The sequence below is a fragment of the Grampus griseus genome (genome assembly GCF_964374135.1).
Source record: "Grampus griseus genome assembly, chromosome: 14".
Taxonomy (NCBI): domain Eukaryota; kingdom Metazoa; phylum Chordata; class Mammalia; order Artiodactyla; family Delphinidae; genus Grampus; species Grampus griseus.
The window spans coordinates 53,364,404-53,390,297 of record NC_139008.1 but is presented as its reverse complement, the minus strand read 5'-3'; the positions used below and the strand labels follow the sequence as shown (position 1 = coordinate 53,390,297).

Genomic DNA, 25,894 nt, shown 5'->3' with positions numbered 1-25,894 from the left:
ACCCGCGCACCGCGATGAAGAGTGGTCCCCGCTTGCCACAACTAGAGAAAGCCCTTGCACAGAAACAAAGACCCAACACAGCCATAAATAAATAAATAAATAAATTTAGAAAAAAAAAGATCATTCATCATCATTCTCATAAGACTCACTTAAAATGCCATTGTGAAGATCTCCATTTGCTGAGAAAGCTATCAAGTTTTTAGCAGCCACAAACTATAATGTAGCCAAAGTGGACATTCTTTGCAAACAGCAAAGGCACTTCTGAATCAGTTGGTGGGATCAAAGAAGTGCTTATTATAGACCTATTAACTAATCAATATTAATTGGAAAAGTACAAAACAATTACGTGATATGACAGTCATATTCTTTCTTAGTATTTGGAGAAAAATTTAATTTCTTTTTATCAGATAAAATGATTCTTTTTTTAACTTTTTTTTTAAATTTATTTTTAAATTTTTTATTGTATTTTATTTTTTTATTTTTTATATTTTTGACTGTGCCATGCAGCATGTGGAATCTTAGTTCCCCAGCCAGGGATCGAACCCGTGGCCCCTGCAATGAAAGCATGGAATCTTAACCACTGGACCACCAGGGAAGTTGCTAAATGATTCCTCTTTATCAGACCTAGATATAAGTTCAAAAAGAAAGATATATGTTTGTGTCCATCATAGTATTTACAAATATCTTAGCATTTAAAGGAAAAGAGAGAAGAAGGGAAGAAAGGAGAAAGAGAGACACAGAGAGAGAGACAAAGAGAGAGATCTGAGAATGATCAAACAGTATAATAAAACAAGAAGACATAATATCATGGTCATATTTCAAGGTAGTGATTCTCTCAATTGTTTCATTCAGTACTTCACACTAAATGAACAACCAGAGAGATGGTGAAAAGACAATTTCAGACTCACCTTGGTTACCAAGTTTACCTATAATCTGTCAAATACCTGGTTGGGGAATAAAAGTCACGTGACAAGGGCTTCCTGGACAGTTCACCAATACAGTCACACAGGACTCCAGGCTCCAAAGGGGGCCTCAAGCGTAAGTTTAGTGTTCTGTTGTTGGCTTGAAATTCTTAATAATTTTATCTTTAAGTTTGTGTTTTATAATAAAGGATGATGGGACCATGGAACACATGCTGGGGCCTGGTAGTCTAGAATCACACATTATCCCCACCCCGCACCCCCCCCCCCCACCCTACCACCCTGCCACCACCTCCCCACATTTCCTGAACGAGTCCTTGGCTGCTGGCTGAACCACCGGCCCAGTGGCAGTGCCGCCATCCACCCCCAGCAGGAGTTGGGACAGATCACAGGATGGTATTCAGGCACCGGTGAGGATCCCCATGCCCAAGGAAACATGACATTAAATAGCAAAGAAAAGGGACCTTGACAGGTTAAGAGAAAAACCTTGAAAGAAAGGAAAAGGCCTTTTTCCTGCTTTTTTGAACAGGGGGCCCACATCTTCACTTGGCATGGCCCTCACAAAGCATGTAGCTGGCCCGGCACGTGACTGTGAGTGGAAAGAAGCAAACGAGTAAAGAAGAGCAACTAGGAGGTATAAGAGAATGAATGGGTATGCACAGGGAACAGAGAGGTAGTTCGGGCTCAGAGATTAAAATAGTTGAATTCCACAGTTACAAATTGACCCGATATCTTCTTTTCAAAAAATGCTTTATTTCTCTCTGAATAAGAAGCAATCTATATCATAAAATACTCAGATATATTCTGATACTAAAGCTGTGAATGGAAATCTACATTCAAAGAAGTAGAATAGCCCAGGGTGTTAAAAAGTATCTAGAAAAAACACAAATTACCACCAACTTATCCTAATTCTCTCAAGTGCTATCTCCTTAGTGTTGTGAATTCAAATCTCCTGTTTCTCCAGGCACATCCAGCCTTCTGAACCTGCGCTTAGATTTTAAGAACACAGTTTTAGGGATATCCACACACAATGCAGGTTAATAAACAGGGAGATCATTATCTTTTTACCTCTGCACTAGCTACGTCCAATTTCACCCAAGGATATCTTTTGTTTTGTAGCACGTGAGGCTGCCAGGGGATGACGTTGTCTAAATCCATTTTCAATGTTTTCTTTTTAACAGTTAATATATTTCCAGGATGCAAGTCCATTTCTTTCTAAAAGGTTCCTAGGACACTCATTGAAAAGTCAAAAGCAATGAACTTAAAATAGCAAGGGATTGCTATTTTGTTGGAGAAGAACGACACCCTTTGTATCGAAGTGGGGAATTACAGACTGTGGTCACCCTCTGCACAGTGTCTCTTTGTCAAGTAATACACGCCAAAAAAAAAATAATACAGATGGGAAAATATTGTGCACTGTCAGATCTTGGAAACGGCCAAAAGATTTTTCCTCACCAATGTCTTGTCGATGACTTTCACATTCTGGCACCCTGAAAAAATAATGCATACATTTAATATGAAATGAATGCAATAATAATCAGGCAGGTAATCGTTTTCCCAAGGAATGTAAAACTTGACAAATGTAAGGTTTATGATTCAAGGTAAGCTTGCCAAATCTTATGTGGCATGAGACCATTTTTATTACCTAAACAGTCCTTAACACAAAATGACTGGCACATATTTTTATTAACACAAAGAGTATATTCTTTTCTGCCACATTTAATAGAGAGTCAGTGGCTGAAAGCTCTCTTTTAGGATATGTCTGTAGCAAATTAAAATGCAGAGTGAGGATTCAGAGAATGGCGTTCTTCTCACTGATGCTGTGTCCACACAGCCTCAGCTCAGGAGTGTGTAGACCACTGATCTCCAGAATTCTATCTGTGGGGACAATCTGAGTGACATGAATCACAGAAAAGGAAGCCCTCATTACTTTCAAAAGTGGAGGAGGTGATAATTGACTCAAGGTGATTCTTTCCATCTAGAGGTCCATTCTGAGTCAAATTCAGTCACTAGGAATAATGGTGATTATTTACTTGTTCGTACCTTCAGCAAATACTTATTATTTAGGTGCTATGCACGGCTCTAGACACTGGGGATACTGCAGTAAAGATAACAAAGATCCCTGCCTCAGGATTCTTACTTCCAGAGAGGAAACAGAAAATACATAATGCATGTAATTAAAAAATTAATTATGTGATAGATTATCTATAGAAGGTGTTAGGTGTTATGGGAAAATAATGAAATAGTAACAGGGAAAAAAACTGGAAGTTGAGTGGGTGGAGGACAAATTGCCATTTTAAATACGGTGGTCTGAATGGGACACTGTGAGAAAGTAGGATGTAAGTGAGACTTGAAGGACATGGGAGAGTTAGCCACGTAGATATCTGGGGAAAGAGCATCCAGGTAGGAGGCGCGGCCAAGGCCAAAGCCCTAAGGCTGAAATATGTCTGACATGGTCAAGGATAATCAAGGAGGCAAATGTGGCCTGGGTGGAATAAGCAAGAGTGAGAGTGGGAGGAGCTGAAGTCAGAGAGGTGACAGAGGTCAATCACATAAGACCTCGTAGACCATCGTAAAGACTTCAGCATTTACTCTGAATAAATTGAGAGCCATTGGAGGGTTCTGATCAGAAGAGTGATATGACCTGAGTTCATGTTTAAAAGGATAGTCCTGATGCTGTGATCAGAATAGACTGGGACAGGGATGGAAGCAACGATAGACAGGCTGACCCGAAATTCCCTAGGAAAGAGAGACAACGATGGGAAGGATACACAGGAAGACCACCACAATATCCAAGATGAAGAAAGATCATGAAGGCTCCAGACAGGCTGGTGGCAGAGGAGGTGGTGAGTAGGTCTCTTTTACAGAAAGCACCTCTGTGGATGTGAGGGTATGAGAGACAAAAGGAGTCAAGAGTGACTTAAGATTTTTGATCTGAGCAACTGAGATAATAGTATTAACATGAACTGAGACTGGAGAGTTGGAAGGTAGAGCAGGTTTAAAGGGGAAAGTTGGCAGTTTAGTTTTAGACAGGTAGACTTTGAGATGCCCCTTAGACATCCAGATGGAGCTGTTGACTAGCCAGTTAGATTTCTCATTCATGTGTTAAGAGAGGAGGAAGGGTTCAATGTAGTGTTCACCATTAAGGTACTAGTAAGACTCACCAAAATATCCCTGAGAAGACTGTCAAAGGCTAAGTGACCACTCCAGACAGCACACACTGTGGAGTTTCTCCGTCCAGAGAGCACTCTGCACTACAGCTGTGAGTATGCAGCCAACGTTAAATTGAATTACACTCCAAATGATTCCATCCTCTTCCCCTTCAAATTCACTTCTCTCCACCAAGGAGCCTGGCCTAAAGACACCCAGAAGAAAAGAAGTTGTAAATGAGAGTACCAAGTCTTACCACTCAGAGCCATGGCCAACCAGAATTCTTCCTTCAGTATCTCAAGGACATCCTGAACGCCTTTCTCTCCCTAAGCAAATAGAAGACACAGATCTTTTGAGTAAGTCAGTCTGAATGGTTTCACAGATTTATTTCACAGTTGAGTCATCCTGTTTTATATATTTATTGCTTTGTCCTCTCATTACCTGCAAAGCCAGGCCCCAAATGATCGGTCTCCCCACAAACACAGCCTTGGCTCCCAGGGCCAGAGCTTTCAGAATGTCGGTCCCCTTCCGTACACCCCCATCCAGGAAGACTTCCACCTTCCCTTCCACAGCCTCCACAATTTCTGGCAGAACGTCAATCTGTGGAGACAAGAGGTCAGTAAAGTGATACTATGCATGCTGAATTGTTCTCCAATTCAACTTCCTCAGGCCACCAACCACCTGACAGGGCTTAGAGTGAAAGAGGCTAGGTTTAGAATCAACAGTAAAGCTATTCCCTCCTAAAATAAGAGGTGCAAATGCTAGTAACAAAAAACCAACTAAATTTGGAACTGACTTATTTTTCTATCAAAATCCAAGGGTTTTATTCTATTCCTGATATTCAAATTCAAATATCATGATCCAAAAAATATATAAACACAATTTAAAAGCACGTAATGATCTTAAAAGACACAGAGCTGTTTTTTCATTAAACACATAAATATAAATGAATTATCTTGCTCATATAAATTATTCTGAACATTATTTACTCATTGAAAAATGAGTTGTTAAAATTCATACTCAGGTTGTGGTAGAAGAAATGGTATATAAAAATGCAAACACCACCAGTCACAGAAAATCTTAGTCTCTGATTTTCCCATCCAAAATACGGGAATATGTACAATAATGTAGCAAATATATATAATAATATAGGAAACATCCAGCTGTACATTAGAGAATTCTCCCTGATAACATTTTTCTTGCCTTTAAGGAAAATGACCACATGAAACTTGAAGATCCTCATCTTGATTGGCAATTGATGATAGGCTTATATCAGCACTAGAGAATATAAGATCCTCATTGAGGTCGATCTGGTAGATTGCACTATTGTTCTTAATTCTTCACACCACTTTGAACCCACTTTTTCCAAGACCACTTGGCAGTGTTTCCTACTAAAAGAAACAGAGTGCACTTGCCACTACTCGACAGTGGCCTTGGCCTTGCAACTACTTTGGCCAATGACACTTTGAGCAGAGGTGGCAGAGTGCCGTTTCTGGGCATAGGCCTTAAGAGACCTCGTGCATTTCAATTTTCTCCTGCACCTTGCATGGGAGGAGAATCCCCCAGGCAGTGCTTTCCCTTTAGCTAGACCCAGAGAAAATATTCAGCAAGCAGAGCTGCCCCATCCAAGCCCAGCTGGACCTGAAACTTGGAGCACAGCCATCTAACCAGTACCAAATCTAGATCGGCAGACCCCCAGTTGACACAAAGATTCATGGGAATAAAGACTCTGTTGATATAAATCACTGAGTTTTTAATCTTTTGTTTTCTAGCTCATAACGTTGGCTAATAGCCAACAATTTTAATAGCTAGTAACTGATACAATTGGCTACTTTGATGTGAATCTTTGCACTTGAGGGTGGAAACAATCCTCAAGGTGACCTGTAGATCAAAATCTGTAGAAATTATCCACTTTCATCCCCAAGTATTTAAATATAAAATTAAGTCCATACATTCAAGTGCAGTTTTTCTAGAAATAATTGTGCTGAAATCACTCAAAAGCTTTCCCACTTCTCCCCTAAAATTTTAGAGGCTCAACTTAAAGAGAGTTTTGTGTAAAAGGTTGAAGACCAAACCTGACTACAGATTTGGAGGAAGTGAAGGCAACAGTTGGAGCAGGGCCCCTAAAACGTTTGGCAGGTAGTGTGATTTTCCCCTTTTCCTTTTGGCTTTTCTGCCTGGCCAAACATGCTTTGGATCCATTTACATACGTCCCTTTACCTATACATAGTCCTCTTTTTACAGTCAGGCAAGTTACATCAACATATAAATGCTACAATTTCCAAGTGATGATGCAAGCTATAATTAAGCATATTTCCCCATTTGAAACCAAAACCAAAGAAAAATATTAGCTAGCTTGGGTTCAATACACATTTTCACAGTCACGCAAATCAAGTCTGTTTAGGATATTTCCAATGCCCAAACTAGCCTAAAAAATAAACTAATAAGGGTACTTAAAATGTGAATCCTGGGTTATAAAATTTAGTCCAGATTGGTGTTTCCTGTGTCCTTGGACAAGGATGTTCTATCCATAGCTGAGCATTTCTATCCTCCCTTTCTTCTTTCTGGAGCTGCAGTTTTACTGTGTATATATTATGCAGAATAATTCTGATCAGAGCAGATTAAATAAGTAAATGTAGTAGAAAAATCCACTATTTTATGACTGTTCTGTTTCCCTTTTTTTCAGCTTGCTACACATCTAAGAGACAATTCATTTCAGCTTTTCTTTCCTTAAAGGTTCTTTAGACAACTAATTTCAGGCTTATCTCCAGCAGAGTTAATCTACAGGAAAATACGGTAAGATTCCAATGTACTACTACTCACTCATCCATCCATTCATTGATTTTTTTTTAACATCTTTATTGGAGTATAATTGCTTTACAATGGTGTATTATTTTCTGCTTTATAATGAAGTGAATCAGTTATACATATACATATATCTCATTCATTGATTTATCAAACACTTTATTGATTACCTGGCAGATTCCAGGCATTATGCCAGGCAGTTTAAGGAATCCAAAATGAATCCCACAGGGATCTGACTCCCAAAGAGCCCCCCTCTTTCCTGTTCCTGCTCAAGGTACACACTTCCAGGTCCCCCCTGTCCCACAAAACTTCCACTCACAGGGAGCTTCCATCTTTCTACATTCTTATAGCATCCAGTCCTATACTCTTGATTTCCAAACCAAAGCAGTTGAGCACAAACAAAAGCAGAAAAGCCAGAGGTGCTTTAGTTAACAGTGAAGGAGACAGATTCCAGGCCATTGCCCACAAGTCCTCCTCTGACTCTCTACCCATCACGCTTCACCAGGCAGCCCTGCCTGGGGGTGGGGATGTGAGTTCTACTAAGCACGTTTAGAAAATCACTGGTCCATATAGGTCTGGCGATTGTTTGCAACTGTAAAAATGACTGCAACTATTTCCTTCCCTATCTCTATTTCCTTGCAACATGACATTTCCGCTCCTCCCATCATGAGGGAGAAATGGGGCCAGAAGAGTCTACTTCCTCACCCCTTGAATCTAAACCAGCCTTGTGACTTGCTTTCACCAATAGAACAAGAGAGAAGTGACAGTGTGCCTGTTCTAAGCCTAGAGCTCAAGAGGCTTTGCATATTTCCACTTGCTCTCTAGGAAACCAGGCCACCTAATATGCTAGATGTGAGACGATGCAGAGTCATCCCTGCTGATGTCATCCTACACTAGTCTGCCCTAGTAGACCCAGCAATGGACCACATACGCATATGAGTGAGCCCAGCCAGGACCAGAAAAACCTCCCAGTGGATATCAGCTCAAATTGCCAACACACAAAGTTGTGACATGAATAAATGGCTGTTGGATTTTAGCCAGTAAATTTCAGAGTGGTTTGTTACACAGCAAAAGCTAACTGATATATCAAGTGTCTCTCAAAGGTAGAATTTCATGAATTCCTTTCAGAAGGAAAAATGAAAGATCTCATAGAATATGCCCAAGGACTCAACTTTAGAAACACTGATTTAACAACCCAAAGTTTATTTTCTGAAAAGGTTTTACAGTTGAGAATTTTGACTAGAAAGGAATGTCATATTTTTAAGTTTAAGGTATTTTGGGTCCAGTTAGCATCAAAACAAAAATGAAAAAAGAATTCTCCTAGGGTTCAAAGACTCTAGAGAATTTGTCTTTAGACCCCAGTTTGAGATGTTCCAGTACTGTGGATTTTGGAAATTGATTTGATTCTGCCATATCATTCGCTAATTACTCCAAGACAAGTCTTGGCCACATTATTACCTTCAGGGTAAGGATCTTAACATGAACTTATTTTTAAACTCTTTGCTGTAGCAGGGGTCTGGCAGTGGTTCTTGGTAGTGTTGCATTAAGATGGACTTAAGTCAAACTCCTGTTCTAGGACTCTTAATGATAAGTATTTCTCCATACAAAGAAACTCTGTGATTTATAGAAATGTAGAAATCATATAATCCAGATGTTCTATTTTTGCAACCAACACAACGTTATGAAGAGGCTCAGGCTGAAAAGTTTGAGCAACTTGCTCACCCAGCTCTCACCCCTCAGAGGAGGCAAGACAAGGACTTGAACCCAAAACTCTGGGTTCATTTCAATGCTCTGCCAGTGAAATCATGTTGCCTCTTTGGCTCTGAATTATGATGTCACAGAATGTGCAGGAGAGCAAGTCCTTCTGTGTATCTACTGAAAAGTTCTACACCACAGCATCCTCCAAGCCTTTTGCCACACACCTCAAAATCACCATACTGAGAGAAAAGCACCTTCACTATAAACTCAATACTGTTTCACATTCCTCTCATTGTCATGCACCTTAAATTTGCTCTAAAGTAGGAGGCAAAACTCAAGCAAGCATCTCCTCTCATGCACACATCATGCAAAGGAGAGGGTAATTGTTTTTCTTAAAATAGTCTCTGAGACCACAACTCAAAAAACTCTTTTAGATAAGTTTCCATATTCCCTCAGCCAGAAGGAAATAAATCACACCATTTAGACATTTTTCCCTTAAAATCTAGTTAGATTTGATTTCAGTAGATTTAAATTTTATTTTTAGAAAACAAACTGAATTTGGCCTGCACACTAAGTCTACATCTTCATACAAAAGAGAGTCATAAATCAGCGGAAAAGCCTTGAACTGTGACCATCTTCTCCCTGCCCAAAGGAGCTCTTCACCCTCCACTGCAGGCAATGTTTAATATCACCTAAAAAGATGGGTCTTTATAAGTAATGCTGAATTGGAAAGAGCTGACAACTTCCAATTTTATGATTTTAATTATTGACTGCGTGCAAAGACTAGATTCATTCCTATCATTAGCCCATTAGTGCTTCACGAAAAAGTCTGAGTGCAAATGCATATACCCAATAGCTCCCTGTCATCATTCAATCTGCCCTAACCTACACAGCATCCGTGGCTTTAGCTAAATCAGCCTGCTAGTTTAATGCAACAGTAATCCACTACTACTTTACTAAATTATTTGAATAAATTCAAATATTCATCCCAATTAAAGCCATCCACTATTAACTATGACTAAATGGTTCTGACAAAAGGGGGAAATGCATATGATGATCCAGCTCAGAAATGATGGCCTAGGAAGTCCATCCACATTATTTTGTAGATACATATTTATTTAAGTTTTGTTACATGATGCTAGCTTACTTTGCCTATGATAGATAATTGAGATTATAGAACACTAAAGTTTAAAGGCACCAAAGAAGTAATCTAATTGATTTTTAAACTTTAAAAGATGAAAAAACTGAAATTCGGAGGGACTATTGAGTCCTTCTGCCCCATAGCAGGTCAGGCCCTTCTCTCTTTCCTTGGCTCTCATAATTATGTGGGCCACCTCATTGATCTTCCTGTCCCCTGTAATGCCACAGTCCAATTTGTGATACTCGTTGCTGCTAACTCAGGGCTTTGCTATTGCATATTCAATGACATAATATTAAAGGACCTCCTCCCAGACCTCTCCTAGCAGGTGTATTTCCCAGGACTCCCGACTCCCACCAGGTAGTGCAAACAAAATGGATTCCTTGGTATTCCCCAAACACATCTCACTCTTTCCCATTCCACTTTTAGACTCACACTTGTAAAAACAGGGGTCCACATGAGAACAGAGCAGAGGTGAAAGGCAACTGCAGTCCCATTGCCTCATCTAAAAGAATCTTGGTCATGTTCCCACAAGTGGACAGCCTGTAAGGGGACCCCACCCCACTCCACCTACAGCTTCTGGCCTCCATTCTAGATCATGGATCCATGAAATCCACCCCTAGATATGTGTCTGCCTCCATGACTTTTGGTCCACTTCTGGGCCCACCAATCCTTGATCTTAAAATCAACCCCTGGTTGGACTCCTTGGCTCTTGGCCTTTTTGGAGCTAATTGCTCTCCTTTACAGTTTTAACTCCATCCCAAATCATTCCAACCAGCTTAGTTTACTTTTATATCTGGATTCTGGACTCTTATTTGCCTAGCACAGTGTGTACAGTGTATACAAAACATAGATTCACATTGGATCTCCTGGGTAGCTGTCAAAAATACTAGTGCCTCTGCCTCCCCTGGTCCTGCAAGATTCTGATGGATGGATCTAGGGTGCAGCCTGGGAATTAGGATTCTTTACAGTTTCCCAGGTGATTCCAATATGCAGCCAAGGTAGTTCACAGCTCCAACAGAGTAGCTTGTTTGCAGCAGACATCTCCTCACCTGGACCACAGGATTTCTACCTCCTTTCCCCACCTGCCCTCACTCTGCAGTTCTTCAACTCCCACCTCCAGGAAACTCATGGCATAATATTTTCTTTCATACTCCAATTTATAATATACTTATTGGTATATTTATGAAAACAGGAATAATCCCTGCCTACTAATGGCTTGGTATTTAACACAGACTTTTATAAGTTTACAAATAAATAGACCAAATAGTGATCTAATTTAGGTAGTTACTTGCCACTAAACTTAAAATCTGAGCTCTTACCTATATTCATACATATTTTACCTTGAGTATTCACACAAAAATATATACACAAGGAAAGGCAGTCATAGAGATAGCCAAAAGTGGGATAGAAATGGGAATACCAGTTGAGGCATTTGCCAAAACTCACAGTGGCTGGCACCCCGTCGAGCTGTCGACCCCCATGATTTGACACCAAGATCCCGTCCAAACCATGTTTAACTGCCTCCCTGGCATCATCACCTAGAAAGAGCAAGACAACCATTGTATGGAAAAGGCAACTTAATAAAGGCTTGAGTTCTGAGGCCAAAGCATCCCAGTCAAAGGAAGCCTGACCTCATACATACGTATCTTGCTTGGAAATTTTAACACAGAAATACACTCAAGGGTTAAATCTGGAATTATAGTGATGGCTTCTTTGGCCAAAAAAGGTTAACACTTAGAACAATTTAATGATAAAATAGAATTATCAATAGACAGAAAATTGACATGCAGTTAAAAATGTATTTATCCTGAAAAGTAAATACTCTTGCTAAGTAATTTTGTTATTAACAAGATCATATTATTTAGCATTTAATATAAATATTCCTCTACAATTTAATAACATAAAAGAACATCCAAGTAGCAAGCACTTTCAGTACAACAGGTGATGAACAAGTCTATTTCCAAAACATTCCTTAATATAAAGATATAACTTTAATAATTATTTTAAGTAATAGTGTTCTATAATTAAATGTATTTTTCCCATTGAAATATACAAAAATGTAATATTAAAATTATATGCTACACCTCTAATCATGCTTCAAAATATATTGGTTTCTGAAAATATAGTTTTAAATAATAGATTAACATTTTCTTACATCAGTTTCCAACTTTTTTTATACTTTATATTTTAACTATTATTTTCAATATTCTCCCAATAAAAAACATTTTCTAACAGAATTACAAAAATAACACTGGTTCTCCAATTTAACACTCAAAGATAGTCCAAGGTTGTAGTGAAATCAGATTTTGGAAACTTAAGCAGATAGATACAGAACATTGTATATATTCATAAATTCAGCAATGGAGATCAAAGGCAGACCTGACAAGAATAATAAAAAAAGATTCACAGGAGAATTTATAATTCTGGTTGTTTGAAAGTTTTATGCTAAATCACCATCTTCCAAACTGTGTTTCATGGAATACTGCTTTTTAAATGTTCCCATTTTTCAAAATAATGCTAGAAATATTTTTCTTCTAAAATTATAGGTACATGGAAATGTTAAACCCATGTGGTATAGACTGAATATTTGTGTCCTTAAAAATTCACATGTTCTAGATTGGTCCAAGATAGCAGAGTAGAAGGATGTGCATTCACTCCCCCTTGCGAGAGGACCAGAATCACAACTAACTGCTGAACAATCATCAACAGGAAGACACTGGAACTCACCAAAAAAATACTCCACATACAAGGACAAAGGAGAAGCCACAACAAGATGGTAGGAAGGGTGCAATCACAATAAAATCAAATCCCATAACTTCTGGGTGTTTGACTCACAAACAGAAAAACAATTATACCATAGAAGTCCACCCACAGGAGTGAAGGCTCTGAGCCCCATGTCAGGCTTCCCAACCATGGGAGGAGGAATTCCCAGAGAAGCAGGCTTTGAAGTTAACTGGGATTAGATGGCAGGACTTTGACAGGTCTGGGGGAAACAGAGACTCCACTCATGGAGGGCACACACAGAGTAGAGTGCACATCAGGACACAGGGGGAAGGAACACTGACCCTATAGGAGACTGGATCAGACCTACCTGCTTGTGTTGGAGGGTCTTCTGCAGAGGCAGGGGGCGGCTGTGGCTCACCACAGGGACATGGACACTGGCAGCAGAAGTACTAGGAAGCACTCCTTGGTGTGAGCCCTCCCAGAGTCCACCATTAGCCCCACCAAAGGGTCTGTAGGCTCCAGTGCTGAGTCATCTCAGACTGAACAACCAACAGGGGGGAACTCAGCCCCACCCATCAGCAGACCAGCAGATTAAAGTTGTATTGAGCTCTGCACACAAGAGCAATGCCCAGCTGAACCCACCACCAGTCCCTTCCATCAGGAAGCTGGCATAAGCCACTTAGACAGCCTCATCCACTAGAGATCAGACAGCAGAAGCAAGAAGAACGACAATCCTGCAGCCTGTGGAACAAAAACCATATTCACAGAAAGATAGACAAAATGAAAAGGCAGAGGACTATGTACCACATGAGGGAACAAGATAAAACTCCAGAAAAACAACTAAATGAAGTGGAGATAGGCAACCTCCAGAAAAGAATTGAGAATAATGATAATGAAGGTGATCCAAAACCTTGGAAAAAGAATGGAGGCAAAGGTTCAGAAGATGCCAGAAATGTTTAACAAAGACCTAGAAGAATTAAAGAACAAACAAACAGAGATGAACAATACAATAACTGAAATGAAAAATACACTAGAAGGAATCAATAGCAGAATAACTGAAGTAGAAGAATGGATAAGTGGCCTGGAAGACAGAATGGTGGAATTCACTGCCATAGAACAGAATAAAGAAAAAAGAATGAAAAGAAATGAAGACAGCCTAAGAGACCTCTGGGACAGCATTAAACGAACCAACATTCACATTATAGGGGTCCCAGAAGCAGAAGAGAGAGAGAAAGGACCCAAGAAAATATTTGAAGAGATTATAGTTGACAACTTCCATAACATGGGAAAGGAAATAGTCACCCAAGTCCAGGAGGTGTAGAGAGTCCCAGGCAGGGTAAACCCAAGGAGAAACACACCGAGACACAAAGTAATCAAATTGACAAAAATTAAAGACAAAGAAAAATTATTAAAAGCAACAAGTGAAAAATGACAAACAAAATACAAGGGAAGAGGCTGAACAGGATGATGGCAGAAGAGTAAGACGCAGAGATCACCTTCCTCCCCACAGATACACAAGAAATACATCTACTTGTGGAACAACTCCTACAGAACACCTACTGAATGCTGGCAGAAGACCTCAGACCTCCCAAAAGGCAAGAAAGTCCCCACGTACCTGGGTAGGGCAAAAGAAAAAAGAATAAACAGAGACAAAAGGATAGGGACGGGACCTGCACCAGTGGGAGGGAGCCGTAAAGGAGGAGAGGTTTCCACACACTAGGAAGCACCTTCGCGGGCAGAGACTGCGGGTGGTGGAGAGGGAAAGCTTCGGAGCTATGGAGGAGAGCACAGCAACAGGGCTGCGGAGGGCAAAGCGGAGAGATTCCTGCACAGAGGATCGGTGCCGACTGGCACTCACCAGCCCGAGAGGCTTGTTGTCTCACCCGCCAGGGCGGGCGGGGCTGGGAGCTGAGGCTCTGGCTTCGGTCGGAGCGCAGGGAGAGGACTGGGGTTGGCAGCGTGAACACAGCCTGCAGGGGATTAGTGCACCATGGGTAGCCGGGAGGGAGTCCGGGGAAAAGTCCTGACCTGCTGAAGAGGCAAGAGACTTTTTCTTCCCTCTTTGTTTCCTCGTGTGGAAGGAGAGGGGATTAAGAGTGCTGCTTAAAGGAGCTCCAGAGACGGGCGCGAGCCGCGGCTAACAGCGCGGACCCCAAGAAGGGCATGAGACGCTAAGGCTGCTGCCGCCGCCACCAAGAAGCCAGTGTGCGAGCACAGGTCACTATCCACACCCCGCTTCCAGGGAGCCTGTGCAGCCCACCACTGTCAGGGTCCCAGGATCCAGGGACAACTTCCACGGGAGAACGCATGGCACGCCTCAGGCTGGTGCAACGTCCCACCAGCCTCTGTCACCGCAGGCTCGCCCTGCACTCCGTACCACTCAATCCCCCTGGCCTGAGTGAGCCAGAGTTCCCGAAGCAGCTGCTCCTCTAACCCCGTCCTCTCTGAGCGAAGAACAGACACCCTCCGGTGACCTACATGCAGAGGCGGGGCCAAATCCAAAACTGAGCCCTGGGAACAGTGAGAACAAAGAAGAGAAAGGGAAATCTCTCCCAGCAGCCCCAGAAGCAGCGGATTAAAGCTCCACAATCAACTTGATGTACCCTGCCTGCACCTGTGGAATACATGAATATACAGTGAATCATCCCAAATTGAAGAGGTGGACTTTGAGAGCAAGATTTATTATTTTTTCCCCTTTTCGTCTTTTTGTGAGTGTGCATGTGTAGGCTTCTGTGTGAGATTTTGTCTGTATAGCTTTGCTTCCACCATTTGTCTTAGGGTTCTATCCGTCCATGTTTTTTTTGTTTTGTTTTGTTTTTTGGGGGTTTTTTAAATTTTTTTCTGAATAATTACTCTTTATTTTAATTATTTTATTTTATTTTATCTTACTTTAATTTATATTATTTTATCTCTTTCTTCCTACCTTTCTTCCTTCTCATCTTCCTCCCTCCCTCCCTCCCTCCTTCCCTCCCTCCTTTCTTTCTTTCTTTCTTTCTTTCTTTCTTTCTTTCTTTCTTTCTTTCTTTCTTTCTTTCTTTCTTTCTTTCTACTTTTTCTTCCTTTTCTTCTGAGCCATGTGGATGAAAGTCTCTTGGTGCTGCAACCAGGAGTCAGTGCTGTACCTCTGAGGTGGGAGAGCCAACTTCAGGAACTGGTCCACAAGAGACCTCCCATGTCCACATAATACCAAATGGTGAAAATCTCCCAGAGATCTCCATCTCAACACCAGCTCCCAGCTTCACTCCACGACCAGCAAGCTACAGTGCTGGATACCCTATGGCAAACAACTAGCAAGACAGGAACACAACCCCACCTATTAGCAGAGAGGCTGCCTAAAATCCTAATAAGCCCACAGACACCCCAAAACATACCACTGGACGTTGAACTGCCCACCAGAAAGACAAGATCTAGCCTCATCCACCAGAATACAGGCACTAGTTCCCCCCACCAGGAAGCCTACACAACCCACTGAACCAACTTTAGCCAATGGGGACAGACACCAAAAACAACAGGAACTATGGACCTGTAGCCTGCAAAATGGAGACCCAAAACACAGTTAGATAAGCAAAATGAGAAGACAGAAAAACACACAGCAGATGAAGGAGCAAGATAAAAACCTACCAGCCCTAAGAAATGAAGAGGAAATAGGCAGTCTACCTGATAAAGAATTCAGAATAATGATAGTAAAGATGATCCAAAATCTTGGAAATAGAATAGACAAAATGCAAGAAACATTTAACAAGGAACTAGAAGAACTAAAGATGAAACAAGCAATGATGAACAACACAATAAGTGAAATTAAAAATACTCTAGATGGGATGAATAGCAGAAAAACTGAGGCAGAAGAACGGATAAGTGACCTGGAAGATAAAATAGTGGAAATAACTACCGAAGAGCAGAATAAAGAAAAAAGAATGAAAAGATCTGAGGACAGTCTCAGAGACCTCTGGGACAACATTAAATGCACCAACATTCGAATTATAGGGGTCCCAGAAGAAGAAGAGAAAAAGAAAGGGACTGAGAAAATATTTGAAGAGATTATAGTTGAAAACTTCCCTAATATGGGAAAGGAAATAGTTAATCAAGTCCAGGAAGCACAGAGAGTCCCATACAGGATAAATCCAAGGAGAAATACACCAAGACACATATTAATCAAACTGTAAAAAATTAAATACTAAGAAAACATATTGAAAGCAGCAAGGGAAAAACAACAAATAACACACAAGGGAATCCCCATAAGGTTAACAGCTGATCTTTCAGCAGAAACTCTGTAAGCAAGAAGGGACTGGCAGGACATATTTAAAGTATGAAGGAGAAAAACCTACAAACAAGATTACTCTACCCAGCAAGGATCTCATTCAGATTTGAAGGAGAAATTGAAACATTTACAGACAACAAAAGCTGAGAAAGTTCAGCACCACCAAACCAGCTTTACAACAAATGATAAAGGAACTTCTCTAGGCAAGAAACACAAGAGAAGGAAAAGACCTAAAATAACAAACCCAATACAATTAGGAAAATGGGAATAGGAACATACATATTGATAATTACCTTAAATGTAAATGGATTAAATGATCCCACCAAAAGACACAGACTGGCTAAATGGAAACAAAAACAAGACCCATATATATGCTGTCTACAAGAGACCCACTTCAGACCTAGAGACAACTACAGACTGAAAGTAAAAGGATGGAAAAAGATATTCCATGCAAATGGAAACCAAAAGAAAGCTGGAGTAGCAATTCTCATATCAGACAAAATATACTTTAAAATAAAGACTATTAGAAGTGACAAAGATGGACACTACATAATGATCAAGGGGTCAATCCAGGAAGAAGCTATAACATTTGTAAATGTTTATGCACCCAATATAGGAGCACCTCAATACATAAGGCAAATACTAACAGCCATAAAAGGGGAAATCGACAGTAACACATTCATAGTAGGGGACTTTATCACCTCACTTTCACCATTGGACAAATCATCCAAAATGAAAAGAAATAAGGAAACACAAACTTTAAATGATACATTAAACAAGATGGACTTAATTGATATTTATAGGACACTCCATCCAAAAACAACAGAATACACATTTTTCTCAAGTGCTCATGGAACATTCTCCAGGATAGATATTATCTTGGGTCACAAATCAAGCCTTGGTAAATTTAAGAAAATTGAAATTGTATCAAGTATCTTTTCCGACCACAACGCTTTGAGACTAGATATCAATTACAGGAAAAGATCTGCAAAAAAAACAAACACATGGAGGCTAAACAATACACTACTTAATGACGAAGTGATAACTGAAGAAATCAAAGAGGAAATTAAAAAATACCTGGAAACAAATGACAATGGAGACACAATGACCCAAAATCTATGGGATGCAGCAAAAGCAGTTCTAAGAGGGAAGTTTATAGCAGTACAATCCTACCTTAAGGAACAGGAAACATCTTGAATAAACAACATAATCTTGCACCTAAAGCAATTAGAGAAAGAACAACAACAACAACAAAAAAAAAAAAACCAAAGTTAGCAGAAGGAAAGAAATCATAAAAATCAGATCAGAAATAAATGAAAAAGAAATGAAGGAAATGATAGCAAAGATCAATAAAACTAAAAGCTGGTTCTTTGAGAAGATAAACAAAATTGATAAACCATTAGCCAGACTCATCAAGAAAAAAAGGGAGAAGACTCAAATCAATAGAATTAGAAATGAAAAAGGGGAAGTAAAAACTGATACTGCAGAAATACAAAGGATCATGAGAGATTACTACAAGTAACTTTATGCCAATAAAATGGACAACCTGGAAGAAATGGACAAATTCTTAGAAATGTACAACTTGCTAAGACTGAATCAGGAAGAAATAGAAAATATGAACAGACCAATCACAAGCACTGAAATTGAAACTGTGATTAACTATCTTCCAACATACAAAAGCCCAGAACAAGATGGCTTCCTAGGTGAATTCTATCAAACATTTAGAGAAGAGCTAACACCTATCCTCAATTTCTTCCAAAATATAGCAGAGGGAGGAACACTCCCAAACTCATTCTATGAGGCCACCATCACCCTGATACCAAAACCAGACAAGGATGTCACAAAGAAAGAAAACTACAGGCCAATATCACTGATGAACATAGATGCACAAATCCTCAACAAAATACTAGCAAACAGAATCCAACAGCACATTAAACGGATCATACACCATGATCAAGTGGGATTTATTCCAGGAATGCAAGGATTCTTCAATATATGCAAATCAATCAACGTGATACACCATATTACCAAACTGAAGGAGAAGAACCATATGATCATCTCAATAGATGCAGAGAAAGCTTTCGACAAAATTCAACACCCATTTACGAGAAAAACCCTGCAGAAAGTAGGCACAGAGGGAACTTTCCTCAACATAATAAAGGCCATATATGACAAACCGAAAGCCAACATTATCCTCAATGGTGAAAAACTGAAAGCATTTCCACTAAGATCAGGAACAAGACAAGGTTGCCCATTGTCACCACTCTTATTCAACATAGTTTTGGAAGTTTTAGCCACAGCAATCAGAGAAGAAAAGGAAATAACAGGAATCCAAATCAGAAAAGAAGAAGTAAAGCTATCACTGTTTGCAGATGACATGATATTATACATAGAGAATCCTAAAGATGCTACCAGAAAACTACTAGAGCTAATCAATGAATTTGGTAAAGTGGCAGGATACAAAATTAATGCACAGAAATCTCTGGCATTCCTATATACTAATGATGAAAAATCTGAAAGTGAAATCAAGAAAACACTCCCATTTACCATTGCAACAAAAAGAATAAAATATCTAGGAATAAACCTACCTAAGGAGACAAAAGACCTGTATGCAGAAAATTAAAAGACACTGATGAAAAAATTAAAGATGATACGAATAGATGGAGATATATAACATGTTCTTGGATTGGAAGAAACAGCACTGCGAAAATGACTCTACTATCCAAAGCAATCTATAGATTCAATGAAATCCCTATCAAACTACCACTGGCATTTTTCACAGAACTAGAAAAAAAATTTCACAATTTGTAGGGAAACACAAAAGACCCCGAATAGCCAAAGCAACCTTGGGAACGAAAAACAGAGCTGGAAGAATCAGGCTTCCTGACTTCAGATTATACTACAAAGTTACAGTAATCAAGACAGTGTGGTACTGGCACAAAAACAGAAAGATAGATCAATGGAACTGGAGAGAAAGCCCAGAGATAAGCCCACGCACATATGGTCACCTTATCTTTGATAAAGTAGGCAGGAATGTACAGTGGAGAAAGGACAGCCTTTTCAATAACTGGTGCTGGGAAAACTGGACTGCTACATTTTAAAGTATGAGGTGAGATCACTCCCTAACACCATACACAAAAATAACCTCAAAATGGATTAAAGACCTAAATGTAAGGCCAGAAGCTATCAAACTCTTAGAGGAAAACATAGGCAGAACACTCTATGACATAAATCACAGCAAGATCCTTTTTGACCCACCTCCGAGAGAAATGGAAATGAAAACAAAAATAAACAATTGGAAACTAATGAAACTTCAAACCTTTTGCACAGCAAAGGAAGCCATAAACAAGACCAAAAGACAACCCTCAGAATGGGAGAAAATATTTGCAAATGAAGCAACTGACAAAGGATTAATCTCCAAAATTTACAAGCAGCTCATGCAGCTCAATAAAAAAAAAACAAACAACCCAAGCCAAAAATGGGCAGAAGACATAAATAGACATTTCTCCAAAGAAGATATACAGTTTGCCAACAAACACATGAAAGAATGCTTAACATCATTAATCATTAGAGAAATGCAAATCAAAACCACAATGAGATATTATCTCACACCAGTCAGAATGGCCATCATCAAAACATCTAGGAACAATAAATGCTGGGCAGGTGTGAAGAAAAGGGAACACTCTTGCACTGCTGGTGTGAATGTGCGTTGGTACAGCCACTGTGGAGAACAGTATGGAGGTTCCTTAAAAAACTACAAATAGAACTACCATATGATCCAGCAATACCACTACTGGGCATATACCCTGAGAAAACCATAATTCAAAAAGAGTCATGTACCAAAATGTTCATTGCAGCTCTATTTACAATAGCCCGGAGATGGAAACAACCTAAGTGCCCATAATTGGATGAATGGATAAAGAAGATGTGGCACATATATACAATGTAATATTACTCAGCCATAAAAAGAAACGAAATTGAGCTATTTGTAATGAGGTGGATGGACTTAGAGTCTTTCATATAGAGTGAAGTAAGTCAGAAAGAGAAAGTGAAATACCGTATGCTAACACATATATATGCAATTTAAGAAAAAAAATGTCATGAAGAACCTTGAGGTGAGACAGGAATAAAGACAAAGACCTACTAGAGAATGGACTTGAGGATATTGGGAGGATGAAGGGTAAGCTGTGACAAAGCGAGAGAGTGGCATGGACACAGATACACTACCCAACACAATATAGATAGCTAGTGGTAAGGAGCCACATAGCACAGGGAGATCAGCTTTGTGACTGCCTGGAGGGGTGGGATAGGTAGGGTGGGAGGGAGGGAGACGCAAGAGGGAAGAGATATGGGAACATATGTATATGTATAACTGATTCACTTTGTTATAAAGCAGAAACTAACACACCATTGTAAAGCAATTATACTCCAATCAAGATGTAAAAATAAATAAATAAATAAACAAAAATACAAGGGAACTCCCATAAGGTTAACAGCTGATTTCTCCGCAGAAACTCTATAAGCAAGAAGGAAGTGGCATGATATATTTAAAGTGATGTAAGGGAAGAAACTACAACCCAGATTATTCTACCCAGCAAGGATCTTATCCTGGTTCAACAGAAAAATGAAAAGCTTTACAGACAAGCAAAAGCTAAAAGAATTCAGCACCACAAAACCAGCTCTACAACAAAGGTTAAAGGAACTTCTCTAAGTGGGAAACACAAGAGAAGAAAGGGACCTACAAAAACAATCCCAAAACAATTAAGAAAATGGTAATAGGGACATACATATCGATAATTGCTTAAAAGTGAATGGATTAAATGCTCCAACCAAAAGACACAGGCTTGCTGAATGGATACAAAAGCAAGACCCATATATATGCTGTCTACAAGAGACCCAGTTCAGACCTAGGGACACATACAGACTGAAGGTGAGAGGATGGAAAAAGATATTCCATGTAAATGGAAATCAAAAGAAAGCTGGAGTAGCAATACTCATATCATATAAAATAGACCTTAAAATAAAGAATGATACAAAACACAAGGAAGGGCAATCCATAATGATCAAGGGATCAATCCAAGAAGAACATATAACAATTATAAATATATATGCACCCAACATAGGAGCACCACACTACATATGGCGACTGCTAACAAATATAAAAGAGGAAATCAGCAATAACACAATAATAGTGGGGGACGTTAGCACCTCACTTACACCAATGGAGAGATCTTCCAGACAGATAATTAATAAGGAGACACAGCTTTACATGACACAGTAGACCAGATAGATTTAATTGATATTTATAGGACATACCATCTGAAAATTGCAGAATACACTTTCTTCTCAAATGCACGTGGAACATTCTCCAGGATAGATCACATCTTGGTCACAAATCAAGGCTTGGTAAATTTAAGAAAATTGAAATCATATCAAGCATCTCTTCCGACAACAATGCTATGAGATTAGAAATAAATTACAGGTGAAAAAACGTAAAACACACAAACACATGGAGGTTAAACAATACATTACAAAATAACCAATGGATCACTGAAGAAATCAAAGAGGAAATAAAAAAGTACCTAGAGACAAATGACAATGAAAACAAGATGATTCAAACCTATGGGATGCAGCAAAAGCAGTTCCAAGAGAGAAGTTTACAGCAATACATTCTTACCTCAAGAAACAAGAAATATCTCAAATAAACAAACAACCTTTACAGCTAAAGGAACTAGAGAAAGAAGAACAAGCAAAACCCAAAGTTAGTATAAGGAAAGAAATCACAAAGATCAGAGCAGAAAAAAATGAAATAGAAACAAAGAAAATAATAGCAAAGATCAATAAAACTAAAAGCTGGTTCTTTGAGAAGTTAAACAAAATTGATAAACCTTTAACAAGACTCAGCAAGATAAAGAGGGAGAGGACTCAAATCAATAAATTAGAAAAAGAAGTTACAACTGGCAAAGCATCCTAAGAGACTACTGCAAGCAACTCTATGCCAATAAAATGGACAACCTGGAAGAAATGGAAAAATTCTTAGAAAAATATAACCTTCCAAGACTGAACCATGAAGAAATAGAAAATATGAACAGACCAATCACAAGTAATGAAATTGAAACTGTGATTAAAAATCTTCCAACAAACAAAAGTCAAGGACCAGATGGCTTCACAGGTGAATTTTTTCAAAATTTAGAGAAGAGCTAACACCCATCCTTCTCAAACTCTTCCAAAAAATTGTGGGGGGAGGACCCCTCCCAAATTCATTCTACGAGGCCACCATCACCCTGACATAAAAACCAGACAAAGATAATACAAGAAAAGAAAATTACAGAGTAATATCACTGATGAAAATAGATGCAAAAATCCTCAACAAAATAATAGCATACAGAATCCAACAATACATTAAAAGGATCATACATCATGATCAAGTGGGATTTATCGCAGGGGTGCAAGGATTCTTCAATATATGCAAATAAAACAATGTGATACACCATATTAACAAATTGAAGAATAAAAACCATACGATCATTTCAATAGATGCAGAAAAGCTTCTGACAAAATTCAACACCAATTTATGATAAAAACTCTCCAGAAAGTGTGCATAGAAGGAACCTACCTCAGCATAATAAAGGCCATATACGGCAAACCCACAGCAAACATCATTCTCAATGGTGAAAAACTAAAAGCATTTCCTCTAAGATCAGAAAGAAGACAAGGTTGTCCATTCTCACCACCATTATTCAACATAGTTCTGGAAGTCCTAGTCACGGCAATGAGAAAAGAAAAAGAAATAAAAGTAATCCAAATCAGAAAAGAAAAAGTAAAACTGTCACTGTTTGCAGATGACATGACGCTATGCATAGATTATCCTAAAGATGTCACCAGAAAACTACTAGAGCTAATCAATGAATTTGGTAAAGTTGCAGGATACAATATTAATGCACAGAAGTCTCTTGCATTCCTATACACTAACAACAAAAGATCAGAAAGAGAAATTAAGGAAACAATCCATTTCATCATTGTAGCAAAAATAATAAAATACCTAGGAATAAACCTACCTAAGGAGACAAAAGACCTGTATGCAGAAAACTGTAAGACACTGATGACAGAAATTGAAGGTGACACAAAAAGATGGAGTGATATACCATGTTCTTGGATTTGAAGAATCAGTATTGTGAAAATACTATACTACCCAAAGCAATCTACAGATTCAATGAAATCCCTATCAAACTACAAATGGCATTTTTCACAGAACAAGAACAAAAAATTTCACAATTTTTATGGAAACCCAAAAAAACCCAAATAGGCAAAGAAATCTTGAGAAAGAAAAACGGAGCTGGAGGAATCAGGCTCCCAGACTTCAGACTATACTACAAAGCTACAGTGATCAAGACAGTATGGTTTTTGGCACAAAAACAGGACTATAGATCAGCAGAACAGAATATAAAGCCCAGTGGTAAACCCACACACATATGGTCACCTTATCTTTGATAAAGGAGGCAAGAATATAGAGTGGAGAAAAGACAACCTCTTCAATAAGTGGTCTGGGACAACTGGACAGCTACATGTAAAAGAATGAAATTAGAACACTCCATAACACGGAACACAAAAATAAACTCAAAATGCATTAGAGACCTAAATGTAAAACCAGACACTATAAAACTCTTAGAGGAAAACATAGGCAGGACACTGTATGACTTACATCACAGCAATTTCCTTTTTGACCCACCTCCTAGGTTATGGAAGTAAAAACAAAAAGAACCCAAATAGGACCTAATGAAACTTAAAAGCTTTTGCACAGCAAAGGAAACTATAAACATGATGAAAAGACAAAACTCAGAATGGGAGAAAATATTTGCAAACTAAGTGACTGACAAAGGATTAATCTCCAAAATATACAAACAGTTCATGCAGCTCAATATCAAAAAAACAAACAACATAATACAAAAATGGGCAGAAGACTTAAATAGACATTTCTCCAAAGAAGATATACAGTTTGCCAACAAGCACATGAAAGGATGCTCAACATCACTAATCATTAGAGAAATGCAAGTCAAAACTACAATGAGGTATCATCTCACACTGGTCAGAATGGCCATCATCAAAAATTCTACAAACAATAAATGCTGGAGAGGTGTGGAGAAAAGGAAACCCTCTTGCACTGTTGATGGGAATGTAAATTGGTACATCCACTAAGGAGAACAGTATGGAGGTTCCTTAAAAAAACTAAAAATAGAACTACCATACAACCCAGCATCCCACTATTGGGCATATACCCCAAGAAAACCATAAGTCAAAAAGAGTCATGTATCCCAGTGTTCATTGAAGCACTATTTACAATAGCCGGGACATGGAAGCAACCTCAGTGTCCATCGACAGATGAATTGATAAAGAAGATATGGCACATATATACAATGGAATATTACTCAGCCATAAAAGGAAATGAAAATGAGTTATTTGTAGTGAGGTGGATGGACCTAGATTCTGTCATACTGAGTGAAGTAAGTCAGAAAGAGAAAAAGAAATATCATATGCTAACACATATATATGGAATCTAAAAAAAAATTGTTCCTGATGTACCTAGGGGCAGGACAAGAATAAAGACTCAGATGTAGAGAATGGACTTGAGGACACGGGGAGGGGGAAGGGTAAGCTGGGACTAAGTGAGAGAGTGGCATGGACATACACACTACCAAGTGTAAAATAAATAGCTAGTGGGAAGCAGCTGCATAGCACAGGGACATCAGCTTGGTGCTTTGTGTCCCCTTAGAGAGGTGGGATAGGGAGGGTGGGAGGGAGATGCAAGAGGGAGGAGATATGGGGGTATATGTTTATGTATAGCTGATTCAGTTTGTTATAAAGCAGAAACTAACACACCATTGTAAAGCAATGATACTCCAATAAAGACGTTAAAAAAAACCAAAACAAACAACAAAACAAAACAAAAAACAGATCGGGAGATATACCATGTTCTTGGATTGGAAGAATCAATATTGTGAAAATGACTATACTACCCAAAGTAATCTACAGACTCAGTGAAATCCCTTTCAAATTACCAATGACATTTTTTACAGAACTAGAACAAAAACTCTTAAAATTTGTATGGAGACACAAAAGACCCCGAATAGTCAAAGCAATATTTTCTGAGGGGAAAAAACAGAGGTGGAGGAATCAGACTCCCTGAGTCCAAACAAAATT

At 39.0% G+C, this 25,894-nt stretch overlaps 1 protein-coding gene across 2 annotated transcripts in view; it reads right to left on the bottom strand.

Moving 5' to 3' along the window:
• Window positions 1-1,685: 1,685 nt before the first annotated feature.
• The window catches only part of HAO1 (hydroxyacid oxidase 1), a 65,229-nt gene continuing 41,020 nt past the window's right edge, over window positions 1,686-25,894 (bottom strand). The window contains exons 5-9 of one of the 2 annotated variants that reach the window (XM_082670833.1): window positions 11,161-11,252; window positions 4,512-4,670; window positions 4,327-4,396; window positions 4,085-4,180; window positions 1,686-2,410 (exon numbers count right to left, since the gene is read on the bottom strand). In XM_082670833.1, coding sequence (XP_082526959.1) covers window positions 4,107-4,180; window positions 4,327-4,396; window positions 4,512-4,670; window positions 11,161-11,252 — 395 coding nt within the window. In that variant the 3' untranslated portion in view covers window positions 1,686-2,410; window positions 4,085-4,106. The remainder of the gene's footprint in view (window positions 2,411-4,084; window positions 4,181-4,326; window positions 4,397-4,511; window positions 4,671-11,160; window positions 11,253-25,894) is intronic. The other variant, XM_082670834.1, reaches the window with a different exon arrangement.